General features: G+C 40.4%; 3 protein-coding genes across 4 annotated transcripts; 1 reads left to right on the forward strand and 2 right to left on the reverse strand.

The window, feature by feature from the left end:
- Positions 1-962: 962 nt before the first annotated feature.
- Positions 963-6,692, reverse strand: LOC122004650. The gene has a single exon (XM_042559502.1). It carries the CDS (start codon positions 6,487-6,489, stop codon positions 3,256-3,258), a length of 3,234 nt encoding a protein of 1,077 aa, XP_042415436.1. The 5' UTR covers positions 6,490-6,692; the 3' UTR covers positions 963-3,255.
- Positions 1,909-2,994, reverse strand: LOC122004648. Its single transcript, XM_042559501.1, has 3 exons — positions 2,829-2,994; positions 2,322-2,639; positions 1,909-2,111 (listed from the first exon to the last, which is right to left on the reverse strand). Exons 1-3 carry the CDS (start codon positions 2,992-2,994, stop codon positions 1,909-1,911), a joined length of 687 nt encoding a protein of 228 aa, XP_042415435.1.
- A 15,757-nt stretch (positions 6,693-22,449) lies between the features above and the next one.
- LOC122006765 (transcription factor DIVARICATA-like) lies at positions 22,450-24,456 on the forward strand. 2 transcript variants are annotated; one of them, XM_042562381.1, is made up of 3 exons: positions 22,450-22,858; positions 23,009-23,549; positions 23,856-24,456. In XM_042562381.1, the coding sequence occupies exons 2-3, from the start codon at positions 23,095-23,097 to the stop codon at positions 24,235-24,237; spliced, it is 837 nt and encodes a 278-aa protein (XP_042418315.1). In that variant the 5' UTR covers positions 22,450-22,858; positions 23,009-23,094; the 3' UTR covers positions 24,238-24,456. The 2 variants fall into 2 exon arrangements, with proteins under 2 accessions (XP_042418315.1, XP_042418314.1); XM_042562380.1 differs by having other exon boundaries at positions 22,450-23,549.
- Positions 24,457-26,322: the final 1,866 nt, after the last annotated feature.

The following is a 26,322-nucleotide window of genomic DNA, read 5'->3' on the forward strand; positions in this document are numbered from 1 at the left end:
TGAGAAAAAAAAAAACAAAGATATGATGATACATGACAAGAGAAATAGCAAAAATAGGTGAGGGCAATGTGATAATGGAGCAAATTTCATAAAAATGACTCAACACTGCTCTAATGGTATAAATCAGATTTGAAGCAAGTTCTAGAGTGAAATAAGCTACAAGTGCATCACTCAAACTAGGCTCAAACCTTACTAGGTAAATAAAATTTATCATACCATTTCATCAATCAAGAATCCATCACTAGTATCAACCTCATGCAATCCTAGAGATCAATCATGCCATAAAGTCTTTAAACAAGATAATCAAATTTAACATCCCTTTTCAAATCCCTTAAAATGATACAAGGAAATGTCAAAAGAAGGAAGTACCATTTATTCCTAAAACAAAGACTAACAAACTCTAAGAAATGGTAACTATCATAAAACCTAAATTCCAAAACTATAACTATGCAAAAATAAAAATTACTAATGTAACTCAAAATTTATTGATGCAAGAAAATTCTAAATGAAACCAAAATTTTACCTAAACAAATAAGAAAACTACCTACACCTAAAATTTATTAATTTGCAAAGAAACAAAAGATAAAGTGAAACTCCCCTCTAACTCGGGTAGATAGCATCAACATGTTCCATTTCCTCCACCACCAAGCCCTTCACTTCTTCATGAAACTTTTTAAGCCTTTGTCCATTAACTTTAAAAATCCGGCCAGTAGACATATCCTGAATCTCAACCACTCCATAAAAGAAAACATTAGTAACACAATAAGGTCCTTCCCATCTAGATCTCAACTTACCTTTAATCAATTTGAGACGAGATCGATATAGAAGTACTTTGTCACCAATTTGAAACTCTTTCACTTCAATTTGTTTGTCATGAAATCTCTTGGCTTTTTCTTTGTAAATCCGTGAGTTCTCAAAGGCTTCCAATCTAATCTCTTCAAGTTCTTGAAGTTGCATCTTTCTTTCTTCTCCAACCGTGTCACTATCAAGGTTGCATGCTTTAACCGCCCAATACGCTCTATGTTCAATCTCCACAGGCAAATGACATGCTTTTCCATATACAATCCTGTAAGGGGACATTCCAATAGGGGTTTTGAAAGCGGTCCTATAAGCCCATAGTGCATCTTCAAGTCTTTTGCTCCAATCCTTTCTATCCGGTCTCACAGTCTTTTCAAGAATTGATTTCACCTCCCTGTTAGACACTTCTGCTTGCCCATTTGTTTGAGGATGATAGGATGTAGAAACTTTATGTGTAACCCCGTACTTATGTAGCAAAGCCTTCATGTGTCTGTTACAAAAATGAGACCCTTGATCACTAATGATCGCCCTGGGTACTCCAAACTTGCAAAATATGTGAGACCTGACAAAACTAACAACAACAGAAGAGTCATCAGTCCGAGTGGGAATGGCCTCCACCCATTTGGAAACATAATCAACTGCCAATAAAATATATGCAAATCCAAAAGAGGTAGGAAATGGACCCATAAAGTCAATACCCCAAACATCAAAAATCTCACAAAATAATATAAATTGTTGAGGCATTTCATTTCTAAGTCCTATGTTCCCAGTTCGTTGACACCTATCACATGATCGATAAAAAGCATAGGCATCACGAAAAAAGGTAGGCCAATACAAACCACATTCTAATATTTTCCTAGCAGTTCTTTGTGGTCCAAAATGTCCTCCACACTCAAAAGAATGACAAAAAGTAAGTACAGACTGAAACTCAGAGTCAGGTATGCATCTCCTAATGATCTGATCACTACAAAATTTCCACAAATAAGGATCATCCCAAACATAGAATTTTGAATCACTTCTTAATTTATCTCTTTGAGCTTTCGAAAATTGTTTGGGATAAACATGTGCAACTAAGAAATTCACTAGATCTGCATACCATGGAGACTCACCCTACAGCTGTAGAAGCTGCTCATCCCTGAAATCATCATCAATGGTCGAATGGTCCAAGTCTCTTTCAATCCTGCTCAAGTGATCTGCAACCAAGTTCTCCTTCCCGCTCCTATCACGTATCTCTACGTCGAATTCTTGAAGCAGAAGCATCCATCTGATTAATCTAGGCTTTGCATCAGGCTTCTTGAGGAGATACTTCAAAGCTGCATGATCAGAAAAAATAATCACATGAGAACAAAGAAGATATGATCTGAATTTATCTAAAGCAAAAACAATAGAAAGAAGCTCTTTTTCTGTTGTTGTGTAGTTCGCTTGAGCTGAGTCCAAAGTCTTGGAAGCATAGCAAATAACATGGGGTGCTCCATCCACTCTCTGTGCTAGTACATCTCCCACTGCATAATCTGAAGCATCACACATCAACTCAAAAGGTAAGGACCAATCTGGGGGTCCGATAATAGGTGCTGAAGTAAGAGCCTCCTTCAATCTGTCAAAAGCCTCCATACACCTCTGATCAAAATCAAAAACGACATCCTTCTGAAGTAGCTGAGATAATGGCAGAGCAATCTTACTGAAGTCCCTAATAAATCTCCTGTAGAATCCTGCATGTCCAAGAAAAGCTCGCACCTCCCGCATGCATGCGGGGTAAGATAAAGAAGATATAGCGCTAACTTTAGCAGGATCTACTTCAATGCCCTTCCTAGAGACTATATGACCTAAAACAATGCCATGCTCTACCATAAAGTGACACTTTTCAAAATTCAAAACCAAATCCGTGTCGATACATCTACTCAAAACTCTAGACAAGTTATCCAAACATGCATCAAAAGAAGAGCCATAAACAGAAAAATCATCCATGAAAACTTCCATGCAATGCTCTAATAAATCACCAAAAATACTCACCATGCACCGCTGAAAAGTACCTGGAGCATTGCACAAACCAAATGGCATCCTACGATACGCGAATGTCCCAAAAGGGCAAGTGAAGGTCGTCTTCTCCTGGTCCTCTGGGTCGATGCAAATCTGAAAATAACCAGTGTACCCATCAAGAAAACAATAACGGGATTTACTTGCCAGCCTCTCCAACATCTGATCAATAAAAGGAAGTGGATAATGATCCTTTCGGCTTGCTTGGTTCAGCTTCCTATAGTCCACGCATACTCTCCAAGAATTCTTCACTCTCGTGGGCACCAGTTCGTTCTCTTCATTAGCTACCACTGTCACCCCTGACTTCTTCGGAACCACATGGATGGGACTGACCCATTTACTGTCAGAAATCGGATAAATAATGCCTGCCTGTAAGAGTCTAGTCACCTCCTTCTTTACCACATCCAAGATCAAAGGGTTCAGTCATCTTTGTGGCTGTCTCACTGGCCTCACATCCTCCTCTAAGTGAATCTTATGCATACAAATGGAAGGACTAATCTCAGGAATGTCCGCCAAAGTCCATCCAATGGCCTTCCTATGCTGTCTCAAAATCTCTAATAATCTCTCCTCCTGATCTGGTTCCAAATTCTGAGCTATGATGACAGGTAGCTGCTGATTTTCTCCCAAATATGCATATTTCAGATGTTGGGGCAATGGTTTCAACTCCTCTTGTGTCTGCTCCATAATAGGTGATCCTAGGGGTAATGCTGCTGAACAATCCCCTACACATACCTCTTCCTCTCTGAGCGATCCTAGGGGTAATGCTTCTCCTAAGCAATCCCCTACGCATTCACTTGAATTGACATCAGATTCCACATCTAAAACATCTTCCAATAATGCAACAAATTCATTCACTGTACCAAAATCAGAAATCTCTAAGTCTGAATCAATCTCTGACAAGAACTCCATGCCATCCAGCTCCTCTGAGATATCCACGCTAAGAATAGAATGATCCTCTCTAGGATGCTTCATAGCCTCAAAAATGCTGAATCTAACCACTGTGTCTCCTATCTCCATAGAAAGAGTTCCAGCATGCACATCAATCTTCGTTCTAGCAGTCTTCAAGAATGGACGTCCAAGAATAAGCGGAGCCCTGTTTGCAAGCACATCACCCTCCATGTCTAAGATGTAAAAATCTGCAGGAAAAATTAACTCCCTCACTTTTACTAATACATCTTCTATCACTCCAGCTGGGTGTGCTTGACTACGGTTGGCCAACTGAATCACTACACCTGTAGGCTGCAAAGGTCCAATTCTTAATGACTGAAAAACTGATTTAGGCATCACATTAATAGAAGCTCCAAGATCTAACATCGCATCCTCAAAAATACAATCTCCTATAACACAAGGCACGGTGAAAACTCCTGGATCTTCACACTTCTGAGGAACTGGCTGAAGTAATGCTGAAACATTCTTTCCCATACTTATCAATTCATTCCCCTTTAATTTCTTTTTGTGCACACAAAGATCCTTGAGAAATTTGGCATATTTCGGAATTTGTTTGATCATGGTAAGCAAAGGCACATTCACTTCAACCTTGCTGAATAATTTCACCAATTCTTGATATTCCCTAGCCTTTTCTTCCTCCATTTCTTTTCTTGGTTGTACACTTCTTTGAGGGAAAGGTAACGGAGTGGAATGCTCGGCTTCTTGCTGGTTAAAAGTTCTGTCCCGATTCTGTGCAGAATTTTCCAGATTCTGTGCTGAATTTGGAGCTGAATTTGAATCTGCTGTTGGAGTAAATTCCAAGCCGAAATCTGCTCCATTAATTTGATCAGAATCTGAAACTTCTGGTTGATTGAAATGTTGTTGATCAAATCCAGTAATCCCATTCTGTGCTGAATCTGGCTGCTCTGAATTTGCTGGAAAATTCTGGAAATTTTGTGAACTTGAAGCTGCAAATGGCCTGGAAATATTCTGCTGTGCTCCTGCTGTAAAATTCGGATTTGGGTCTAAAATTGTTTTACCACTTCGAAGAGTTAATGCACTCACATTTCCCTTAGGATTTGGAGTCGGTTGTGAAGGCAATTGTCCAGATCCTTGATTCTGCATTTGATTAATGTTGCTAGCAAGCTGCCCAATCTGCCTTTCAATGTTTTGCAATGCTGTATCAGTCCTCTGCTGATGTTGCTGCTGTTGCATCATTTGCTGTTGCTGTTGTAACACTTGCTGCATCAAATCCTCAATTTTTGAGCTGCTAAAGTTCTGCTGAGGTTGCATTGATCTTGGGCTTGTAGAAGAAGGTAGTGCAAGCTGAGATTGGTGCTGATTCGCATTGCTTGGCTGCTGGAAATTCTGCACAGGTTGCTGAATTTGCTGGAAATGGTTTTGCTGATTCTGTGCATTCTGAAATTGTGGCTGAAATGCAACATTCGAATGCTGAAAATTCTGGAATGGTTGAAATTGCTGATTTTGGTTGAAGTTTTGCTGAAATTGTGGCTGCTGGAAGTGTTGATTTTGCTGAGAATGAACTGCTGGATGGTTCTGGAAATAATGTTGATTCTGCTGATGCTGAAATGATGGCTGTCCAATCTGATTTTGTGTTGGCTGCTGATAAAATGTGTTCCCATACCTCAAATTAGGATGATCCCTCCATCCCGGGTTATAAGTTGAAGAGTTGGGATCATACTTGTGTTGCTGAAATTGAGGTCTTGAAATGGCTGCAACGGATTCATCTTGATGGAGATTAGGACAATGATCTGAAGAATGATCTTGGCTTGAACAAATTCCACACAACTTCATCATTGGTAAAGGAAAATTGGAAACATGACTTGAATTTTGCAACGCCATTTGCTTCACTAGAGAGGTCAATTCTTGCAAATTGTTTCTGATTTCTTGTTGCTCATTCGAAACCAAATGAGTTTCATTAACCACTCTAGTCCCAAGAGCTCTACTCCCAAATTGCTGTGAATTTTCTGCCATATTTGAAATCAACTCTCTTGCTTGATTTGGAGTCTTATTCACCAAGGCTCCTCCAGCTGCTGCATCTATCATGCTCCTATCCATAGGAAGTAGACCCTCATAGAAATATTGAACAAGGAGCTGGTCACTAATTTGATGTTGTGGACAACTCGAACACAACTTCTTGAATCTCTCCCAATAATCATAAAGAGTCTCTCCCACTACTTGCTGAATACCACAAATGCTCTTCCTGATAGTTGCAGTCCTAGAAGCTGGGAAAAATTTCTCCAAAAATGCTTTCTTCATATCAATCCAACTAGTAATGTATCCAGCTGGAAGGCAATACAACCAGTCCTTTGCTGCTCTTGTCAAAGAGAATTGAAAAGCCCTCAACTTAATGTCTTCTTCTGAAATCCCTTGTGGTTTCATGGTAGAACAAACCACATGGAACTCATGTAGATGGCGGTTGGGATCCTCTCCTGATAACCCTTGAAATTTGGGAAGCAGATGAATAAGTCCTGATCTAAGTTCAAAATCTCCTGCAAAGTCTGGATAAGTGATGCATGAGTACTTATAAGCCACATCTGGTGCTGCAAGTTCTTTCATAGTTCGATCCCCTTCTGTTATCTGATTATCCATCTCTGAAATTCTGCTCTCACAAGTTGCTGCTGACCTAGCTTGTCTCCTTAAAGCCCAAAAGGTTCTCTCAATCTCCGGGTCAAGTTCAAGTAATGTTGCAAAGGAAGACCTAGTCATGCAAGCCAATAAACAATCAAAATTCAGTAGATATTCAATAAAATCAGAAAAATCAGCAAAATAAAGCTGAGAAAATTATTCACAATCCAAAACAAACAAACAATTCTAGCAAAATTTTAGTTCCCCGGCAACGGCGCCAAAATTTGGTGAGCTCTCTAAATAGATGTCACAAATAAACTCCCAAATTAATATTATGATCGAAAACCCACAACTACACAAGGAAATGTTTTAGTATAAGGCCCGAGTCGACTTTTTCGAGGATTATGCTAGAACGTGCTTGTTTTGGATTAAGAACACTCTTTTGGGGTTTTCTAGATATGAAATGGGGGTTTGGTATTAAAATGCAAGAAAAGATCAGAATTGAACTTGCATACAGGCTGTTTATTTATGCAGAAATGAATTTGTAAACAAACTAAAAATCGAACACTTGAGCCACACTTGCATTAAGTGGAATTCAACCAAATTGCACTGATGAAAACCACAGATTCTAAATAATTCCTAAACAACTTAAGAACTCACCTTGAGTTATCAGAAATTAATCTAAACTGAATGCGCTCCACTAATTAAATTGACCTAAATGGAAACCAAATTGCTGAATTTAACGTAACTAACTGCAGATCAAAATGTGCAAGAGGTAACACCACTTCTAACTCATCACACTAAAAATAATTCTGACTAGTTTATCAGCTAATAGAAGGCCACAACAGAAATGTTTATCTCAGCAAAAGGAAACAACATTGAAGCAATTCTGCTGCACAACAGAGCAAGATAGAATTCCAAAGAACAGAAATAAAAGATCAAATTCGTGCATAAAATAAGACTACAAACAATTCTAAGCTATGAACGAGGAAATTCAGAAACAAAACTTCAAGAACAAGAAATTTAAACTAAGAAATAACTGCAAGAAAAACTAAACATCCCTACACCAAATCTTAAACCAAACTCGTCTTCTCCTTGCAGTCACGCAAGGTTCTGCAGAGAACACTCCAACAGATTCAGAGTGATGATCTCGCACTTGAGGACGAACTCAGATTCACATGAATCAGCTCACAAAGCTTCAACGAGTTCAAGTTTCTCACTGTCGCGTCTGCTGGGTTCACTGTCGCTGAAAACGCGAGCTAGACGAAGGGGCTGGAAGGGATAGGAAGCTGTCGGAATTAGACCAGAAGCACCGGAGGACCACCGCCGATAGCTCTGGAGTGGATTGTGAACTAAAATCAGAGAAAGACCACTGAAATTAGGAAGAAAATGCGCGTCGCAGTAACAGTGCTCCGTCCGCCAAATTCACCCGACGAAGACGAACTGTGCTCAGGAACTAAACGCCCGAAGCTGGAAACCTCACACTGATGAAGACGAGCTTGCTCGAAGATCTGGTAGCAGGGAGGAGCCGCGACCGCGCCGTCAAGAAACTGGCACGATGAACAGTAGCGCGAGCTCACTGTTCACCGTGCCAAAATGTTCTTTAAATACCTAGGGTTTTGGCTCATTGAGCCCTAAGTTGGTGTAAGGCTCATGTGTGATCTAGCTTGGGTTTAAGCTCCTTGAAATCCATTGGAATCCAGGTTTAATTGAGCCCAAAGATGGCCTTGCACTACTCCATTTGGTTGAGTAAACTAAGCCTTCACTTGAATCATGAGTCCTTGTGTACCCTACAAGACCAAATTCACAAAATGAGGAATAAATCACGCATAAGATGGAAAAACATCATAAAGCTCATAAAAACCTTGTTTGGGGAAATATAATCAAAATTGGAATTAAACATGTGCAAATATATAAAGAACACCAAATATTAACCCAAAATTAATATGTTAATTCATAGCTTATCAGCTATTCACACCCCCCTCTCTAGCCGCGATCATCGATCCTAACACTATATTCACTTCCGTTTCCAGAGTATATCCTTAAAATGAATTTGGTAATTTTTCAAATAACTCATCATCAATCTACTTACTTCCATAATAATCCTATACCTTCCTTTTTCTACACCATTCTGTAGGGGTGTACCAGGTGCAGTTAGTTGGAATTGAATCCCTACTTTTGATAAGTGACTTCTAAATTCTCCCAAGAGGTACTTGCCACTACAATCTCACCGTAGTGTCTTAATACTTTTACTTTGACGTTTCTCCGCATCAGCCTTGTACTCTTTGAACTAATCAAAGCACTTAGTCTTGCGGCACATTAAGTAAATGTATTTGTATCTTGAATAGTTGTCTATAAAATATTCGATACTACCTCTTGTCTGGATAGTCATAGGATCACACAAATCATAATGAAATAATTCCAACATATCTTTGGCTCCATACCCCTTAGACTTAAAAGCTTCTTGGTTATTTTTCCTTCTAAGACTCGCAGGTTGGAAAGATTTCCACTACTAATGAACTCAAAAGTTCATCAGCTACCAATGAATCCTACTTAAGTTAATATAACCTAGCTTTAGATGCCAAAGATATAATTGGTTCATTTCCGAAGGTTGCTTTCTCTTAAAGTTAGAAGATGTGTTACTAATTTTCATTTGTTGCATCGTGGGAGTTATTGTATTATAAATTGTCAACCAACATACCAGAATAGATAACTTTCCTATTTTTCTTGATAACAACTTTGTTATCAAAATAGACACAATATCTATTGTATAATAGTTTAGAAACTGAAATCAGGTTTTTTCTAAACTTAGTATGTAAAGACAATTTCTAATAATCCATATTTTATTCCTATTAGAGAATAAACCTCTCCCACTGCAACAGCTGCTACTTTTGCAGTAATGCCCATGTGGACGGTGTTTTAATTTTCATTTAGTTGTCGGGTTTCCTGGAACCCTGCAATGAATTGTAGACATGATTAATGGCATCAGTATCTACACTCCAGGTTCTGGTAGATAACACCACTAGACATGTTTCAACTAATGAATTAAATACACCTAAATTGTTCTTAGTTCTAAGAAGACAGTCTACCTTAATGTCCAAGTCCTATTTCCAATCATTACAATTGGGACTACTAAGTCTTTTCTATAGTATAACAACTAGGGGATTGACAAACATTTTAAATCCTAAGAATCACAAAAATATTTGGTCAAGATCAATTCTTTTAAAATCCCTATGAATTTTGTATGTCACGATAGTGTGGACGTATACAAAATCAAAATCAAATGGTCCTACTCAATACACTCTAAGTGTACTAGTGTAATTATATAGTTAAGATAAACTAATACCTAATTACACTACGACCTTCCAATGGTTTGTTCCTTTCCATCTTGGTCGTGAGCTACTGTTTATAATTTATAAGGAACCGATAACATGATCTTCTGTGTGTGACACCACACACCATGTTATCTACAATATAAATTAATTGAACAATTACATTTATCATAAATGTAGACATTTGACCAATGTGATTCTTATTTCTAGATAAATATTTATACCAAAAGCTAGGCTTTTAGTATACATCCTAACACCTTGTGGGTGGAGAAACCTCACCACAACACCAACAAAGACTCTTGAGACTAGTAGACTACTAATTAGGGTTTACCACCACTAATTTCGTCAGCTCTAACCAAGCTCCCAAGCTTTAGTTATATATCTCGTGGGTTGAAAACTCCGCCTACCAGTCGACTGCCAAAATATACAGTCAACTGCCCTCTGTGAAAATTCGACCCAACGGTTCGATACCAGTCGACTGCTAAAACTAGCAGTCGACTGCTCCACACTAACCGAACAAACAGAAGCATTCTATTCACTCCCAGTCGACTGCACCAATCGACTGCTAAAACATGCAATCGACTGCTACAGTACAGCTACAGTAACTGTTGGATCGAGAAGCGCTAGAGGGGGGGTGAATAGCGCTCGCGGCTATTTCGTTCGATTCATAAAACTATCAGAGTTAAAACATACAGCGGAATAAAGAACAAAACACAGAGACACAGGGGAATTTACTTCGTTCGGAGCCTAGATCGACTCCTACTTGAAGGCCCGCGATCCTTGATCGCTTTCCGTGGGCAACAACTATATTTCGGAAATGTGTTACAAACTAATTACAATAAAAGCTGTTAAATTTACCAACAACAAGAGAAATAGTAGATGCAGAGCTCCGGGTTGTCGGCGTCAAGTCGCAGCACTTCAGGATCGTCTTGTAGGCAGCTTGTATCAAAAGGATTGCTTGGAATGAGTTGGATTAAGCTGTTGTTCGAAGTGCCCTTTTATAGTGTGCTGGAGGCGCCTCCAAGGCTGTCCGAGGCGCCTCCAGGCACTGAGTCTGCTGCGGTGATTAGTGCAGAACAAGTCGCGCTTTATCCTGCTTAAGGCGCCTCCAGGTTGCTCCAAGGCGCCTCCAACGTCTGGTCCAAGGCGCCTCCAGCCACGTCTGAGGCGCCTCCAAGTCTTTTGCGCAGATATGTGCTGGCTTGCACCCGAGGTGCCTCTAAGCACCATGGAGGCGCCTCGGACACTGTTCATCCGAGGCTAAACTCTAAATTTTGGCCCTGCAAAACATGTTAGTCCACAACTACAAAACACGTCCTGTAAAACCAAGTTAGCACAGAGATAATATTAGATATGATAATAGAATATTATGGCAGTCTCCGGACTGTCCGGGTCTGACTTCGGATTTCCAACCGGATCCCTCTACAGGGAACGCGTCCTCACCTACTCCACTCAGGAGATTTACCTGATGCCAGTGCGATCCTCCAGATCGATTGGACTTTTGCTCGGTGCTCGATGCTTCCGGACTTTCTGCTGGACTTCCGCTTCCCGGCTGGTCCAGTCTTTCACCTGGTTCGCGACACCAGGACTTTCCACCTAGGGTTACCCCCTAGGACTTTTGCCTGAAGCACTCGACCCACCAAGACTTTTCGCATAGGGTTACCACCCCCTATGACCTAGGGTTACCACCCCCTAGGGTTTTTTCCTTACCTAACCACTGTTAGGGCTTTTGCCTAAGTACACTTAGGACTTTCCTGCAATCTCATTCAGACCGTTAGATCACCACACATCTTAACTTTGAAGCATTTGCCATTATTAAAACTTAGGTTCGATCGTCGGATGCTTCCCGCACCAACAGTAACACTACAGTGTTGCTACAGTAACACTACAGTAAAATCCTCAAACTAGGATTTTACTCCGAGTACAATCTCTCATGCACTCGTACCCTCACCCTTATGACTCACTTGACGCTTCTTTGCAGCCTTGACCTCTTGCCTTCAAGTCTACTTCCTCTGGCTCTCATCCCTCGGATGCATTCAAGCCCGCGGCTCGTCTCCAATGTCATCCTTCGCGTATGCCTCGAAGTCGCTTCCCTCGGCCCTTGTCCTCGCTGCCTTGTCCACGGTCCCTCGGATGCTCCATCCTTCACCTGACCCGAAGCCATCAACCTGAGTCACATGTGTATCCTGTATATCTACACACTCACATACACATATCAAATAACAAGGGTGAACCTAACTTAAACCCTTTGCCCAAACACCAAAACACATGGTCCCAATGACTATTGGAATTGATCCAACAATCTCCCCCTTTTTGATGTTTGGAAATACGTTTAAGTTAGAGAAAACATAATAGCAAATAAACATGCTAAAACAAATAGACTTATGTTGCCAAGGCTACACACTTGGACTTACACCGCCGAATGGACTTACGTTGCCAAGGCTACACACTTAGACTTACAACGCCGAATGGACTTATGATACCAAGGCTACACACTTGGACTTATACTTCCGAAATAAAAATGCACACATGCATTAGAACCTATCCCAAGGCTCCCCCTACACCTATGCTCCCCATTGAGCTAGGAATTTTTCCATAGGGATTTTTAAGAACCTATCATAAGGCTCCCCCTACATAAAGACACTTAAGGTTTTCCCAACTAAACCTTACTTCTCTCCCTTTTCCTAACATCCAAAAAGCTTTTGAACAATATCCCAATTGTTAAAAACTTATCATCCAACTGACCCTAAACTTCTGTATTTATCCCCCATGGATCCCATACATCTATACGAGCTGACCCGATCAAAATCTAGTGCTAAAAACACTTTCAGACTGGTATCAGTCGACTGCAAGAAGTACCAGTCAACTGCCCTTATCGAAATGAGCTTACAGAGACATTCTGTGCTCAAAAACACTGTTACCAGTTGACTGATAACTGTAGCAGTCAACTGGTACGCTATTTCTGAAAAAATCAACATTATTTGACCAACTTCAGAAATGTACCAGAAATTCCACAGACCTCCAAAAAAATCATAAATTTTGTGGAGAGATCTATTTTATCAATGTCTACTTGGGAAAAATATATATAAAAATATATTTATCACAAATTCTAAGATTGACCCAAAACACAAAACTAGCTTAAAAGGTCAATTGAACCTTGACCTAAAGCCCTAGTTTTGGCTTTCTCTTGATGTATTTGCCCATACTAACCCACAATGCATCCCTAGCATTGGTTTATATGACATCTATACATCCAAAATTAATTTTCATGCTATATGACCCCAATTGTCATATTTCTTGCATGAAACACAACCCAATTGTGTAGGTGCAGCTGAGGCCGGCAAGAGGGGGGTGAATTGCTGTAAACAAAAATAAAACTACCCTCCCCGGATTTCAACTCAGAAATAAAATCGGTAGTAAAATAATAGCAACTAAATTAAAGAGACAGAAAATAAATCAAAAACAGAATTTAACCTGGTTACAACCAAGAGGGTTGTTAATCCAGGGCGATGAAAAATGCACTAACAAAAATCTCCTTCTCTGAAGGCGGAGAAGCCTTTTACACTTTTGGAACCTCACTAGTTGCTTAGGAATTGCTTACAGTATTGATTGCTTGAGTTGTGATGAATTCCTAACTCCAGAGGCCTTTAAATAGCCTCTGGAAATCTGATCTCGAAGGTCCAAGGCGCCTCCAATAGGGGTCGGGTCCAAGGCGCCTCTAAGGGTTCAGCGGATAAAACTTTATCCGCTGCGCAAAAGGTCTGTATGACCAGGCTTAAGGTGCCTTCATCAGCCTTAAAGGCGCCTTCAAGCTAAAGGCGCCTTCAAGGCAGCTTGAAGGCGCCTTGAGCTGTTTTATCCAGCTCAACTTCTTTTGCGTTGGCTTTCTTCAGCTTCCGACGCTCCGTTCTTTTGGGTGATTTCGGCCAACCGAAATAGGGCTCACCTGAACCTAATTTCCGGCCTTCTCCTTGAGCAGCCTTCCGTCCTAGGTTAACGTCCCTCGAACGCCGCGCACGCTCTTCACGCCCACCGGAGTACTCTTCCGCAGCTCTCTCATCCTTCGGACGCACCGAGCCCGTCGGCTCCCTTCCCGTGCCGTCCTTCTCGCTAGTTGCGTCTTCCGCTCGACTTCCTGCGCTCCTAAGCTCCTGCACACTCAGACACAGGGATCAAACACAAAGTAGGACCTAACCAACTTGGTTGATCACATCAAAACTACCACTGAGTCCAACAATCTCTCCCTTTTTGATGTGCATCAACCCAAGTTCAAGTTAGGGAAAAAATAGACACAAAAAGTAATTTTAAAGAAAAATTACTAAACTAGCATATTAAGCATAAATTTTGCAATAAATAAAATTGCAACACATTTTAGGAAAAAATATTAAATTTTTAATTTTTAATTTTCCTAACTCCCCCTAAACTTGTACTTTTCTCTCCCCCTTTGATCACAGCAACAATGGGGTACCAATAAGAGAATATTAAGCAAATTATTAAGGTAGAGTAAATTCTGAGCAAAAATGAATATTTAGAAAAAAATTTCTAAGTTAAATTGAATTTCTTAGAAAAAAATTTCTAAGCAAAAAATGAATTTTTAGAATTTTACAAAAAAATTTCTAAGTTAAATTGAATTTTTGAAATTTCCCCAAAAAAATTCTAAGTAATATGAACTTTTAGAATTTTCCAGAAAAAATATTTCTAACTAAACTGAATTTTTTTTTTTGAATTTATAAAAATCATTTTCCAAAAATGTTTGATTAAACTTTCAAAGCATTATTTAATTCTAATTTTTAATGATTTTTCATAAAGTTAATTAAACATTTTATTTCAATATTTCAGCTTCCAGGTCATGGCGAGACACTAGGCCTTCTTGGTTATTAGAGCAACAACTACTTCCTTAGACAAAGCTTCCATAAAGAATTTCAATGTTAAATTTTCTCACTGTAAGCTATTAACTAACAGAGAAATTTAAACTAACAAAAATTTTGGAACCCAATAAAGGCTCCTTTCTACAGGGTTGGTCAAAAACTTAGGGGGTACATGATTTTTGGGCACTTTTCTAAGTTGACCCTGGTGTTTTCTAATGTACCAATTTAATTTTCCATAAGTTCTTAATTTTGATTTAGGAAATTTATTTAAGCATGCATCAGATTTCAATTTTTCAATTTCTAATTTTAATGTATCATTTTCTGATTTTATACTATCGTACATTTCAAGTGGACATGCTTTTGCTAATTTCATTTTCAATTCTTTATTTTCTTTTTCTAATTCGAATAAGTCTTTAGAAAGCGATTTAATAAATCGAAAAGACTGAGACGGGGTTAGATTGCGTATCTTACTTACCTGATCTGGTGACGCTCCCCCTTCACTGCTGCTTTCATCTTCTGATGGTCCTCCCCCTTCATCGATGCTCATCTCTGAGCTAGACGTTTCTTCTAGCTGATGGTTAGCTAGTAGAGCTAATCCTGAGAATTCTTCGACTTCTGACTCGGAGGATGAAGAGTTGTCCCATGTCGCCTTCAGGTTTTTGTGCTTGGGTCGAGCTGGCTTCTTGCTTCTTTCCTTATCTTTCTGTTTGCTCTTCAATTTTGGGCAATCATCCTTGATATGCCCTTCTTCATTGCAATTGTAGCACCGGACTGTCCTTCCTTTTTGATGACGTTTACTTGACTGCGATCTAAACTTGTTAGATTTAAAAAACTTATTAAAACATCTTACCATTAATGCAGCTTCGTTTTCATCGATTGACGCTTCGGAGTCGGGATCGTCCTTTTCAGCTCGTAGGGCAACGTTGAGGTTTGACTTCTCTACTTTTTTCTGCAAGTCGAGACTCGTGAAGTTTGAAAGTTGAAAACAAGTTTTCTAAACTACTTACCTCAAAGTCCTTAGAGATGTAGTAAGCATCTACTAAGGACGCCCATTCTGAAGTCCTCGGGAAGGCATTGAGCGCGTATCGGATGGAATCCCGGTTGGTTACTTCTTCTCCAAGGTTCGTTAGTTGCGTTATCAGCTCCTTGATTCTCGCTTGGAGTTGCGCTACCTTCTCGCCGTTGTTCATCCGGAGGTTTGTTAGTTGTGTCCGGAGGATGTCACGCCTTCAAAGGTACCTTCGTGAAGCTCCAGGAATTTCTCCCAGAGATCTTTCGCTGAGTCGTAGCTTCCGATTCGACTTACCTCCTGAGGTGGCAGAACGCTGAGGAGGTGGAATTCAGCTTTTCTGTTGGCGATGAAATCGGCTTGCTCCTTCTTGCTCCATGTGTTTTCTTCTTTGTCTTTAGGAGCTGCAAAACCATATTTCATAGTAATTAAAATATCAAAGTCTGTTTTAAAGAATACCTCCATTTTTCGCTTCCATGTAGCGAAATCTTCGTCAAACTTCGGGGGATGAATGTTCGCGCCGGCCATTGTCTTGATTGTAGTGCTTCAGTTGGCGGTTAGTTCTTCTGAGGCGATTAGGCTCTGATACCAATTGTAGGTGCAGCGGAGGCCGGCAAGAGGGGGGGTGAATTGCTGTAAACAAAAATAAAACTACCCTCCTCGGATTTCAACTCAGAAATAAAATCAGCAGTAAAATAATAGCAACTAAATTAAAGAGACAGAAAATAAATCAGAAACAGAATTTAACCTGGTTACAACCAAGAGGGTTGTTAATCCAGGGCGATGAAAAGCGCACTAACAAAAATCTTCTTCTCTGAAGGCGGAGAAGCCTTTTACACTTTTGGAAGCTCACTAGTTGCTTAGGAATTGCTTACAGTATTGATTGCTTGAGTTGTGATGAATTCCTAGCTCCAGGGGCCTTTAAATAGCCTCTGAAAATCTGATCTCGAAGGTCCAAGGCGCCTCCAATAGGGGGTCCAAGGCGCCTCCAAGGGTTCAGCGGATAAAACTTTATCCGCTGCACAAACGGTCTGTATGACCTGGCTTAAGACACCTTCATCAGCCTTGAAGGCGCCTTCAAGGCAGCTTGAAGGCGCCTTGAGTTGTTTTATCCAGCTCAGCTTCTTTTGCGTTGGCTTTCTTCAGCTTCCGACGCTCCGTTCTTTTTGGTGATTTCGGCCAACCGAAATAGGGCTCACCCGAATCCAATTTCTGGCCTTCTCCTCGAGCAGCCTTCCATCCTGGCTTAACGTCCCTCGAACGCCGCACACGTTCTTCACGCCCACCGGAGTACTCTTCCGCAGCTCTCTCGTCCTTCGGACGCACCGAGCCCGTCGGCTCCCTTCTCGTGCCGTCCTTCTCGCTAGCTACGTCTTCCACTCGACTTCCTGCGCTCCTAAGCTCTTGCACACTCAGACACAGGGATCAAACACAAAGCAGGACCTAACCAACTTGGTTGATCACATCAAAACTACCACTGGGTTCAACAAATTGTGCCAAAACCCTAGGTTTGAGACTCAAGTCTGTCTTCAAACCACTTGGCACATTCCATGACCTAACCTAAATTCCCAAGTAGTACCCACTTGAGATCCATTGGCCATGAGTCCCAAATTGACTCTTTGAGCTCCCCCCTAGAGCCCTTAGCCTTAGCCACCTCCCTAGGTGACTCATTTACAATGGCTAAGCCACATCGGTGCTCCTCCGGTGACACTTAGCCTACAAACCTAACCTTCTTAACCTTGAACATCTTGTCCTTGGTTAATTTCTCCTTACCTTTAAATGGCTTTCCCTTGCCATTTATTGGTTTCTCCTTGCTATAGTCATATACAACCCTAGCATAAGACTTTCCCTTAGCATTGGAGACCCTAGATCAACCCGATCTATCATTGTTGGGTCTTTGACTACCCAACACCATACTGGATCTTTCTAGGGGTTTCTCTAAATGATCAAGCTTTGCCTTCAAGACTTGATTTTCCCTCTCTAGGTTCCTAACCCTAGAGTCAACATGTCCACCATGGACATTCCTAGACCTACCCTTTCTAGGCATATGTCTCCCCTTCTTAGAATTAATGCCTTGGGTCTCCTTAGGTCTACCGTTTCTAGACTTATCGTGAATAAATTTCCTAGGGTTTTGATCTACATTAACTCTATTCCTATCATGATATTTGAATCAAAAATTTTGCATGGGCATACTATGATTAACAAAATCATTTCTCCTAGTATGCATGGGAAATTGAAAATTTGAATTGCATTTCAAATTTAAACTAGGATTTACCTTACCCTTTACCTTTAGAGCTCCCCCTTGACATGAGCCTCTATTCTTCCTCCACTTCTTTACCTCCTTCTTCAAATGCACCAACTTCTTGATTTCTTTCTTCTTTGGGCATTTGGTGTGGTAATGATCCCGCTTACCACACGTGAAGCACACTATGTGCCATTTATTCTCCTTCTTCTTCTTGGCACCATCATTCCTACAACCCACATTAGTATCTAAAATAACTTGATTGAGTTTAGGAGATACCTTCTTCTTACCCAATGGACACCTACTCTTGTAGTGTCCTTTCTCATTGCACCTAAAGCACACAATGTGGTCCTTTGACTTTGCTTCGGTGGAGGTGCCCACTAGGTTGACCTCCAAGACCTCTTCCTCTTTTTCACTTGTCTTGGATTCTTCTTCAACCCTTGAGAATATGGATGATGTCTCATTTTCCTTATCCACACTTGTGGATGACCTCTCTTCATCCTCCTCCTCGAACGTGACCGAATTCACTTCCTCTTTTTCTTTTGATGTTGAATTGGTCTCCACATCCGATTGGTCCTTCTTCTCCTCTTGGACCACTTCACCCTTTTCTTCGGATTTTTCCTCTTCATGTGTAGGCATGAGTTCTTCCCATTGAACCTTATTTATCTTGCTCCATAAATTGTGAGCATTCTCATACTCACCTACACACCTCATCATATTAGAAGGCAACATATCAATTAAAATTGATATTACCTTATTGTTTGCCTCCGATCTCGAGGTTTGCTCCACCGTCCAATTTCGTGGTCGGAGCTTCTTCCTTTTCTTGTCTTTCAGGACTTCGAACAATTCCTTGATCACCATCATGGTATCCCAATCCGTGTTGAAGAAGACCTCCATCTTCATCATCCAATAGGTGATGCCCCATAAGCCTCCGCCTTCAAACTTCGGCGGTTCAATCAAGTCGGTTATCTTTTGCCTCCTTGGCGGTTAGTTCAATGGAGAGCGTCCTCGCTCTGATACCACTTGTAAGAGATCGGTGGCCGTATTGAAGGTGGTTGGATAGACGATACCCCCAAATACTTGCTTCCTACACTTGTTAGTTTGCGAAGCGGAAATACAAACTAATATGAATACAAAGAAAGCTAAAGACAAGAAAGAAATCAAACCAAGCTACACAATCATTTAACATGGTTCAGAGATTGCTTGCTCCTACTTAACGGCGTGTCCTTGAGGTGGACGATCCCTATCCGTCGGTGGATTAGCCCCCGACAAACTCCGGCTATCTCAAGTCGCTTCTTGTGGGTGGAGAAATCTCATCACAACACCAACCAAGACTCTTGAAACTAGTAGACTACTAATTAAGTTTTACCACCACTAATTTCGTCAACTCTAACCAAGCTCCCAAGTTTTGGTTATATAGCCCGCGGGTTGAAAACCCCGCCTATCAGTCGACTGCCCTCTGTAAAAATTCGACCGTTACATCCCAACGACTCAATACCAGTCAACTGCTAAAACTAGCAGTCGACTGCTCCACACTGACCGAACGAACAGAAACATTCTATTCGTTCCCAGTCGACTGCATGGTCGACTGCACTAGTCGACTGCTAAAACATGCAGTCGACTGCTACAGTAACGCTACAGTAACGCTACAGTAAAACCCTAAAACTAGGATTTTACTCCGAGTACAATCTCTCATGCACTCGTACCCTCACCCTTATGACTCACTTGACGTTTCTTTGCAGCCTTGACCTCTTGCCTTCAAGCATACTTCCTTTGGCTCTCATCCCTCGGATGCATTTAAGCCCGCGGCTCGTCCCCAATGTCATCCTTCGCGTATGCCTCGAAGTCGCTTCCCTCGGCCTTGTCCATGGTCCCTCGGATGCTCCATCCTTCACCGGACCCGAAGCCATCAACCTGAGTCACATGTGTATCCTGCATACCTACACACTCACATACACATATCAAATAACAAGGGTGAACCTAACTTAAACCCTTTGCCCAAACACCAAAACACATTGTCTCACGGACTATTGGGATTGCTCCAACACAGCCTTTTGTCCCTATGCGAGTTATAAGCGAGCATGATTCTCGCGACCATCGACCTCTCAGTCAGCTTTCCAGACTCAGGTCCCAGTGCGATTTATAAGCGAGCAGGGCTCTCACGACTATCGACCTCCTGGTCAGCTTTCCAGGCTCTCACTCCAATGTGAGTTATAAGCGAGAAGGGCTCTCGGGACCATCAACCTCTTAGTCGGTTTCCAGGCTCTCACCCCAGTACGAGTTATAAGCGAGCATGACTCTCATGAACAACGAGCTCTCGGTCAGGTTTCAAACTCTTGGCCCAGTGCAAGTTATAAGCGAGCACTCAATCATCTCCTAGCCCTACACATGCCTCATTCTTTAGCACATCAGGCGTTTGGTTTGAGAGAAGAAGTAAATGAGACTAGAGCTTGAGTCTAGTCAGTTGGATAGACCTCTTTTGACTAGACTTGGAGGGGAGACTTATGATACGATGTGTAAATGATGAGCCCAATAATGCCAGAAAATCAATAGTCAAGAGGTCGTGACAGTCAACAGTCAAGGGGAGGTGGCGATTCAGCTTCCTCGCATCACCCTTCGTATAATTCCCAGGCGGTCACAGACAGGTCAGGTCCTCATGGCTGAGTCCCGGGCTGAGGTTTTAACTAGTTCATGCCTAGCTACCTACTGCTCAGGTTATCGAAGCTTAGTCTCTACATATGGCCCTGGCACATATGCCGGACAATCCCCGACCGGCTTTGCCCTAGTCAGGTCATACAAGCTTACTTCTCGGTCACAATTTTAGATGACTCCCGGCCAGTTCTGCAAAGCTCATTCTCTTCCCTTGATAGCCCTTGGCCGACTGCACATAGACCAGGGCATCAAGGCTCAGTCCTTGCACCGCATTTGAACAATCATCTCAAGATGTTTACGATTGAACCTGGGTAGGACGGATAATACTAAGCGACAACAGTGTCAGAGAATCATAACTTTCTGTCAAAGAATAACTACAATGAGTCAAGGAATATTCCAATGTTCTGCCACACACTAAGAGTGGAACCTTCCTCTTACCAATGAGACGCTGCTAGACATCCTCTCTCGCCCGACACGCCCTGACACCTGACATTCTCTAGCAGCGTGTAAGCTCAAAAGGCGAGCAGAGTTGTATAAAAAGGGAGGTCCTATTCATTAGCCAGGTACGCGCACATCCGTACGATCTTTAGGAATTCGTTTTTCTTCCTTCCTTCCTTCGTACACTGCTTCGTCGCGAAAAGGACCTAACTTGAGCGTCGGAGGGCTTGCACCAAGAACCCCTTCCCTAGTTTTTGGTCTCTAACACTTCGTGTGCTTGTCTAGGTGTGTGCAGGACATAAGTACCACCGGTTCCGTTATCACAGGCCTCTGGTTTCACTGGGGGGGGGGGGGGGGGGGTCAAGTTTCTGACACACACATATAGGGTGTATCAAAGTCGTCACTCCGTCAATACCGACGCCACCTTCATCGGTCTTTATCTGATTAAACTTTCGAACAAGATCAACGTCTAAATCATTTTCCAAAAGAAAGTCTAATCAACACTTAATTATCAGTTACTTTTTATTTTCTTGCTCTTAGTGGACGCTTAAGCATTTTAAAAATGGAACCAAATGACCAATATCAATTAAATTGAAAAATCTTTTGATCCCGTTGAAATCATTAAAATGTTTGTTTTCGCGTCTTAACTTAGAAGGAAATAGAAAACAATAAAATTTAATTTAATTTATATTTTCTTTTTTCTCATATTAGACAAAAATCATGAAAAAGAAAATTACACATGCATCTTAAAGATACAAAGTATGCCCCTCTCTTCAATTCCTTGTAAATAAATAAAATAAAAAATAGAATAGATTTTTCTTTTCCTTTTTATTTAATTTATTTTAAAAGATGAGATAGTGTGGGGAAAAAAATAGGATCTTAATTCAGTCAATTTGAAAAGACTAACTAAAAAGAGCAAAAACATAAAAAATAAAAAGTAAAATAGAACACTTGGTTTTCTTGTTTGATGAATGAACTTAATTCGACATATTTATGTTCTTCGTTCTATTTTCACCTAAAATTAGATGGAAATAAGCGAAAAAAAACTTACACGTTTCATAAACATAAATAGATATAGAAGAAAACTTTCTTCTTGTTTCTAATATTCTTATAAATTGAGGATTTAGTATATTAATTTAACTAATTCTCCAATTAGCTTACCTTAAACATATAATTTAATCATCTTCAAAGTACATTGAGAATTATTCCAACAGAGTAAACAAATGAAATATTATTTAAAAAGAGAGAGAGAGATTTACTCATCTCAAAACTAAAAATGTAAATAAATGAAATAATTTCTTCCTATTTCATTTATTTATTGTGTTTGCCCCAAGCTTGGAGCAGTTGAGTGCGGTCTCTTTAATCTCCACACCTCTGAACGGCCATTGGATTGGATGATAAAGTGCTCTTCACAGTAGCAAAGATCCCAACGCCATAATTTAATAGTTTATTCCTTGTCGAACATCAATTTAATCTTGTTTAATTTCACCTTTAATTCCATCTGCCTCCGAAAGATTTCATGGCGACAAGACAAACTTTTCAATAAGCCTGGTTTGGTTCAGTGGCGGCCTCAAGCTCCACCAAGGGCCAATGGCGGCCCACCTCCCACCTTTTCCTTCACTCAAGGGAAAGAGGGAGGAATAGAATATTGAGGCACCGTCCTGGGAAGATCTCCATTCCTCTCTCTTCTCCTTCCTTCTCTGTGAGAGAGAAAGAGGGGAAGAGGAGAAGGTCTCATCTTTGCTTCCGAACCCTCTTCTTCTCCGCGACGTGTCGTCCTCTTCCTCCTGTTCTTCTTGATTTCTGTAATTAATCGGGGGGAGGGAAAAAAGAAACTTTGGAAGTGTTCAGAGTTTCGATCTTTTGAAAGAGGAAGAGGAGGAAAGGTCTCATCTTTGCATCTGAATCTCATCGTCTTCCTCCTGTTCTTCTTGATTTCTGTAACTAATGGAAGAAGAAGTCTTTGGAGGTATTTAAAGTTTCGATCTTGTCGCTATTTGGAGATTAATTTTGGGCCGACTCGAGATGCAATGGCGAGGGCTGTGTTTTGAGTCCATTGCTTTGTTCGGCCAATTCATGGTTTTGTTTTCTTTTTTCAAGTAGTCGATTCCTGTAGCAGATCGTTGACTTGTTGGTGCTTTGATCGGTGAGTTTGGGCTGTAATCTGGTCCAAAGTTGTATTTTTAAGCTGGGGTTGACCAATTAATGGCGGCGCCGTGGATGGAGGTCCTCCCGTCCGCGATGGCGGCGGCGCCATACTACCCCAACTCGAGCCTGTTCCTCGGTCGGAAGGCGTGCGGCGGGTTAGGCGCCGGGAGGTGGACGCAGGAGCAGAACAAGAGCTTCGAGGATGCTCTAGCCAAGTTCGACGGCGACGCCCCCGACCGGTGGGAGAAGGTGGCGGCCTGCATCCCCGGGAAGACCGTGGCCGACGTGGTGAGCCACTACGTCCACCTCCTCGACGACGTGAAGGAGATCGAAGCCGGGAGGATCCCCTGCCCCGGCTACAGCCCCGCCGCCTTCGCATTGGACTGGGACGGCCGCTACGCCCTCGGGGCCACCAGCCCGCCGCGCTGCTACCTCGCCGGAAAACGGTTCGGCAGCCGACCGGCCGACCATGAGAGGAAGAAGGGAGTTCCTTGGACCGAGGAGGAACATAGGTTTGTGCCTAATCTTGTCTCCACTGTAAAATTGTGTTTTTCCCCCACAATTCCCTATTTAATTCCTCATTGTAGATTAATAATTCCCAATTGTACTATCAATCATTATTGTTTAGTATATTATTCAACAAATCCCCTCTAGTAATTTAGTTATAAAAAAATATTCAAAGTTCAAGAAATTGGTTGTGTAGGCCTATAGATGCTCGAATTGTATGAAATGCTTTATTTAGCATCGAGTTTCGATGTATTTAATATCGCCGAAGAGGTTTGTTAATGATGCAAAATGTGATTTTGTTTTTTCATCAGACTCTTCTTGCGCGGTCTCGAGAAGTACGGCAAGGGCGATTGGAGAAACATATCGAGGAATTTTGTAACCACAAGAACTCCCACCCAAGTGGCTAGCCATGCGCAGAAGTACTTCATCAGGTTGAACTCCGGTGGCAAAGACAAGAGGAGGTCGAGCATTCACGACATCACCACTGCTAATTTGTCGGATGACCAAACCCTCTCGTCCCCTCAGCTATCGAACATCATGGCGCAGTCGAATTCAACTGACCCATCTGCATTGCCAAGCACGATCCCTAAAGATGTTGTGAATCCTTCCGTGCATTCGAGTAGGTTTGTGCAAGATCATTTCCGCGCATTGTCTTATGGATTCAACTTTTCATCTCCATGGATGAGATGTTGATTGTGCCTTGAAGTAGAAGAATTTTGCATTTCACGGAAAGAATGCAAAGGGTCTTGAAAAGAGGACAGATATATAATCATGTTCACAGAACCCTATTTGTCCTCCTTGTGCATTATGCTATTTAACATCAATGTAAAACCCTAGAATATATCTAGTGAAACATATATCCTTATGCCATGTAGATTTGGAGTATTTTAGAAGGCAAAACTATGTTGATTAGAGCTGGTAATCTTCTTAGCATCCAAAAAGGATTTTTCTTATCTCTCACCCAATTTCAAAAGTACTAGGGGATACAAAATAATATAACATGAACATTTCAACTCTAATCCGCACTAATAATATTATATTGTAGTAATTACAGTTCATAGTTATTATAATATGAGCATTTCAATTCTGATTAATACAAATCAATATTATATTATAATAGTTGTTACAATATAAACGCTATTAATATTAATAACAATGTGTTATAATAACTATAGTTTATAATTGTTACAACAAACACTAGTCAATATTATATTGTAGTAATTAAGAGTCATAATTGTTACAACATAGACAATTTATTTTTGATCAATACCTATTATTATAACTGCTACAACTGTGTAATAGATACATAATCATCTTATTATTTAATTAAGAATTTGGACTCTTTAATAATCAACTCTTAATTAGTGAAATCCAAGATTAAGTTATGTTAATGTCCTTTTTTCACATCGAAAATAATTTCAAAACTTATTAGTAATTTTAACTTCTTGTCATTCTCAAATTACAGACACATAATCTAATTTCTACTATCTGAATCGCTTCTTCTCGCCGCCTCAAACCTCATTGGCCTCCCTCTCCAATTTTTGCTACAACTTTCTCCTTATCATTTTTATATCACAACGCATCAATTCATCTGTTTCAGCTATTCTACATATCAATATAGTCATATCAACCCATCTGTATTTCATCGATTCTTCGAGAAAAATTACAACCACATTTATTTATCTTTATATCTTATCAGTTATCTCATCGATTTCTCGGATGATATAAGACATTCTCGCTACCTAACTTGAGATATGATTAATAACTTAATTTTTACTTTATTTTCGGAATAAAATTTTTATAGAATAAATCATAATAGCATTGAATAATGTTATTTAATTACTTGATAGTAAATATTTATTTTATATAATTTATGTGTATTTATGTATTATATTATACACGTAATGTGCATGCACGATGACTAATAATTATTATAATTATATAGTAGCTATGATTTTATAATTATTATAACATCATATTTTTAAAAAATAAAAATAGAGTGAGGTGGGATGAAAAGTTATTTTAATATTAAATAAATAAAAAAAAGCCTCTTTTGACATTATTCTAATAAAAAGAAAAGTCCTTTTTGACTTTCATTGTTATATAAAAGTGACGCAATCACACTTATACCTACTAAAAGATGATATTAATATCAGTCAATGGACGAAACAGTGCATTTTAATTCTATTTATGACACTAGCCACCCACATAAGAGTTGGACAATTGTCATTTAGCTTTCCTGAAACCTTTATGTGATGCTTCCTCAACAAGTAAATGATTAAGAACTACTAGATTCTACTTTCTTTAGAATTTTCTTCCTCTCTCATATTTTTTTCTTCAATTAGCTGTTGATGAAGATACTTCGTTTTCCATTTCCGAATCAATAAACAATGGCAGTGAGCTGTGCATCCCCAACTAGTGTGATATGCACCACATTTGATGGTGGTGAAGCAAAGTTGGTGGAGGAAAGAATCCAAAGTACCTTAGAATCCTTTCCAAAGTGCTCTGCCAGGAAAGTAAGAAGAGTAGACCTTACTGTTGCAAAACTGAACTCTTTTAGATGAGCAAGACTTGTACGAAGGGCGGACTGATCAAAGGTGTCAAGTATAAATCGATATTTGTTGTTTTTGGATCAGTTTATTGATCAATAGATAGTTTTTTTTTTCAAGTAAGAAGATCCAGGTTGTGACATTTGTTGGGAGATTATTGATGCAATTATTTTTCAGAGTAAGGTTGACCTGTTTGACTAAACTCGAGTAGATTCGAATTTGAGTTTCG

This window comes from Zingiber officinale, chromosome 7B (assembly GCF_018446385.1).
Source record: "Zingiber officinale cultivar Zhangliang chromosome 7B, Zo_v1.1, whole genome shotgun sequence".
Lineage (NCBI taxonomy): Eukaryota > Viridiplantae > Streptophyta > Magnoliopsida > Zingiberales > Zingiberaceae > Zingiber > Zingiber officinale.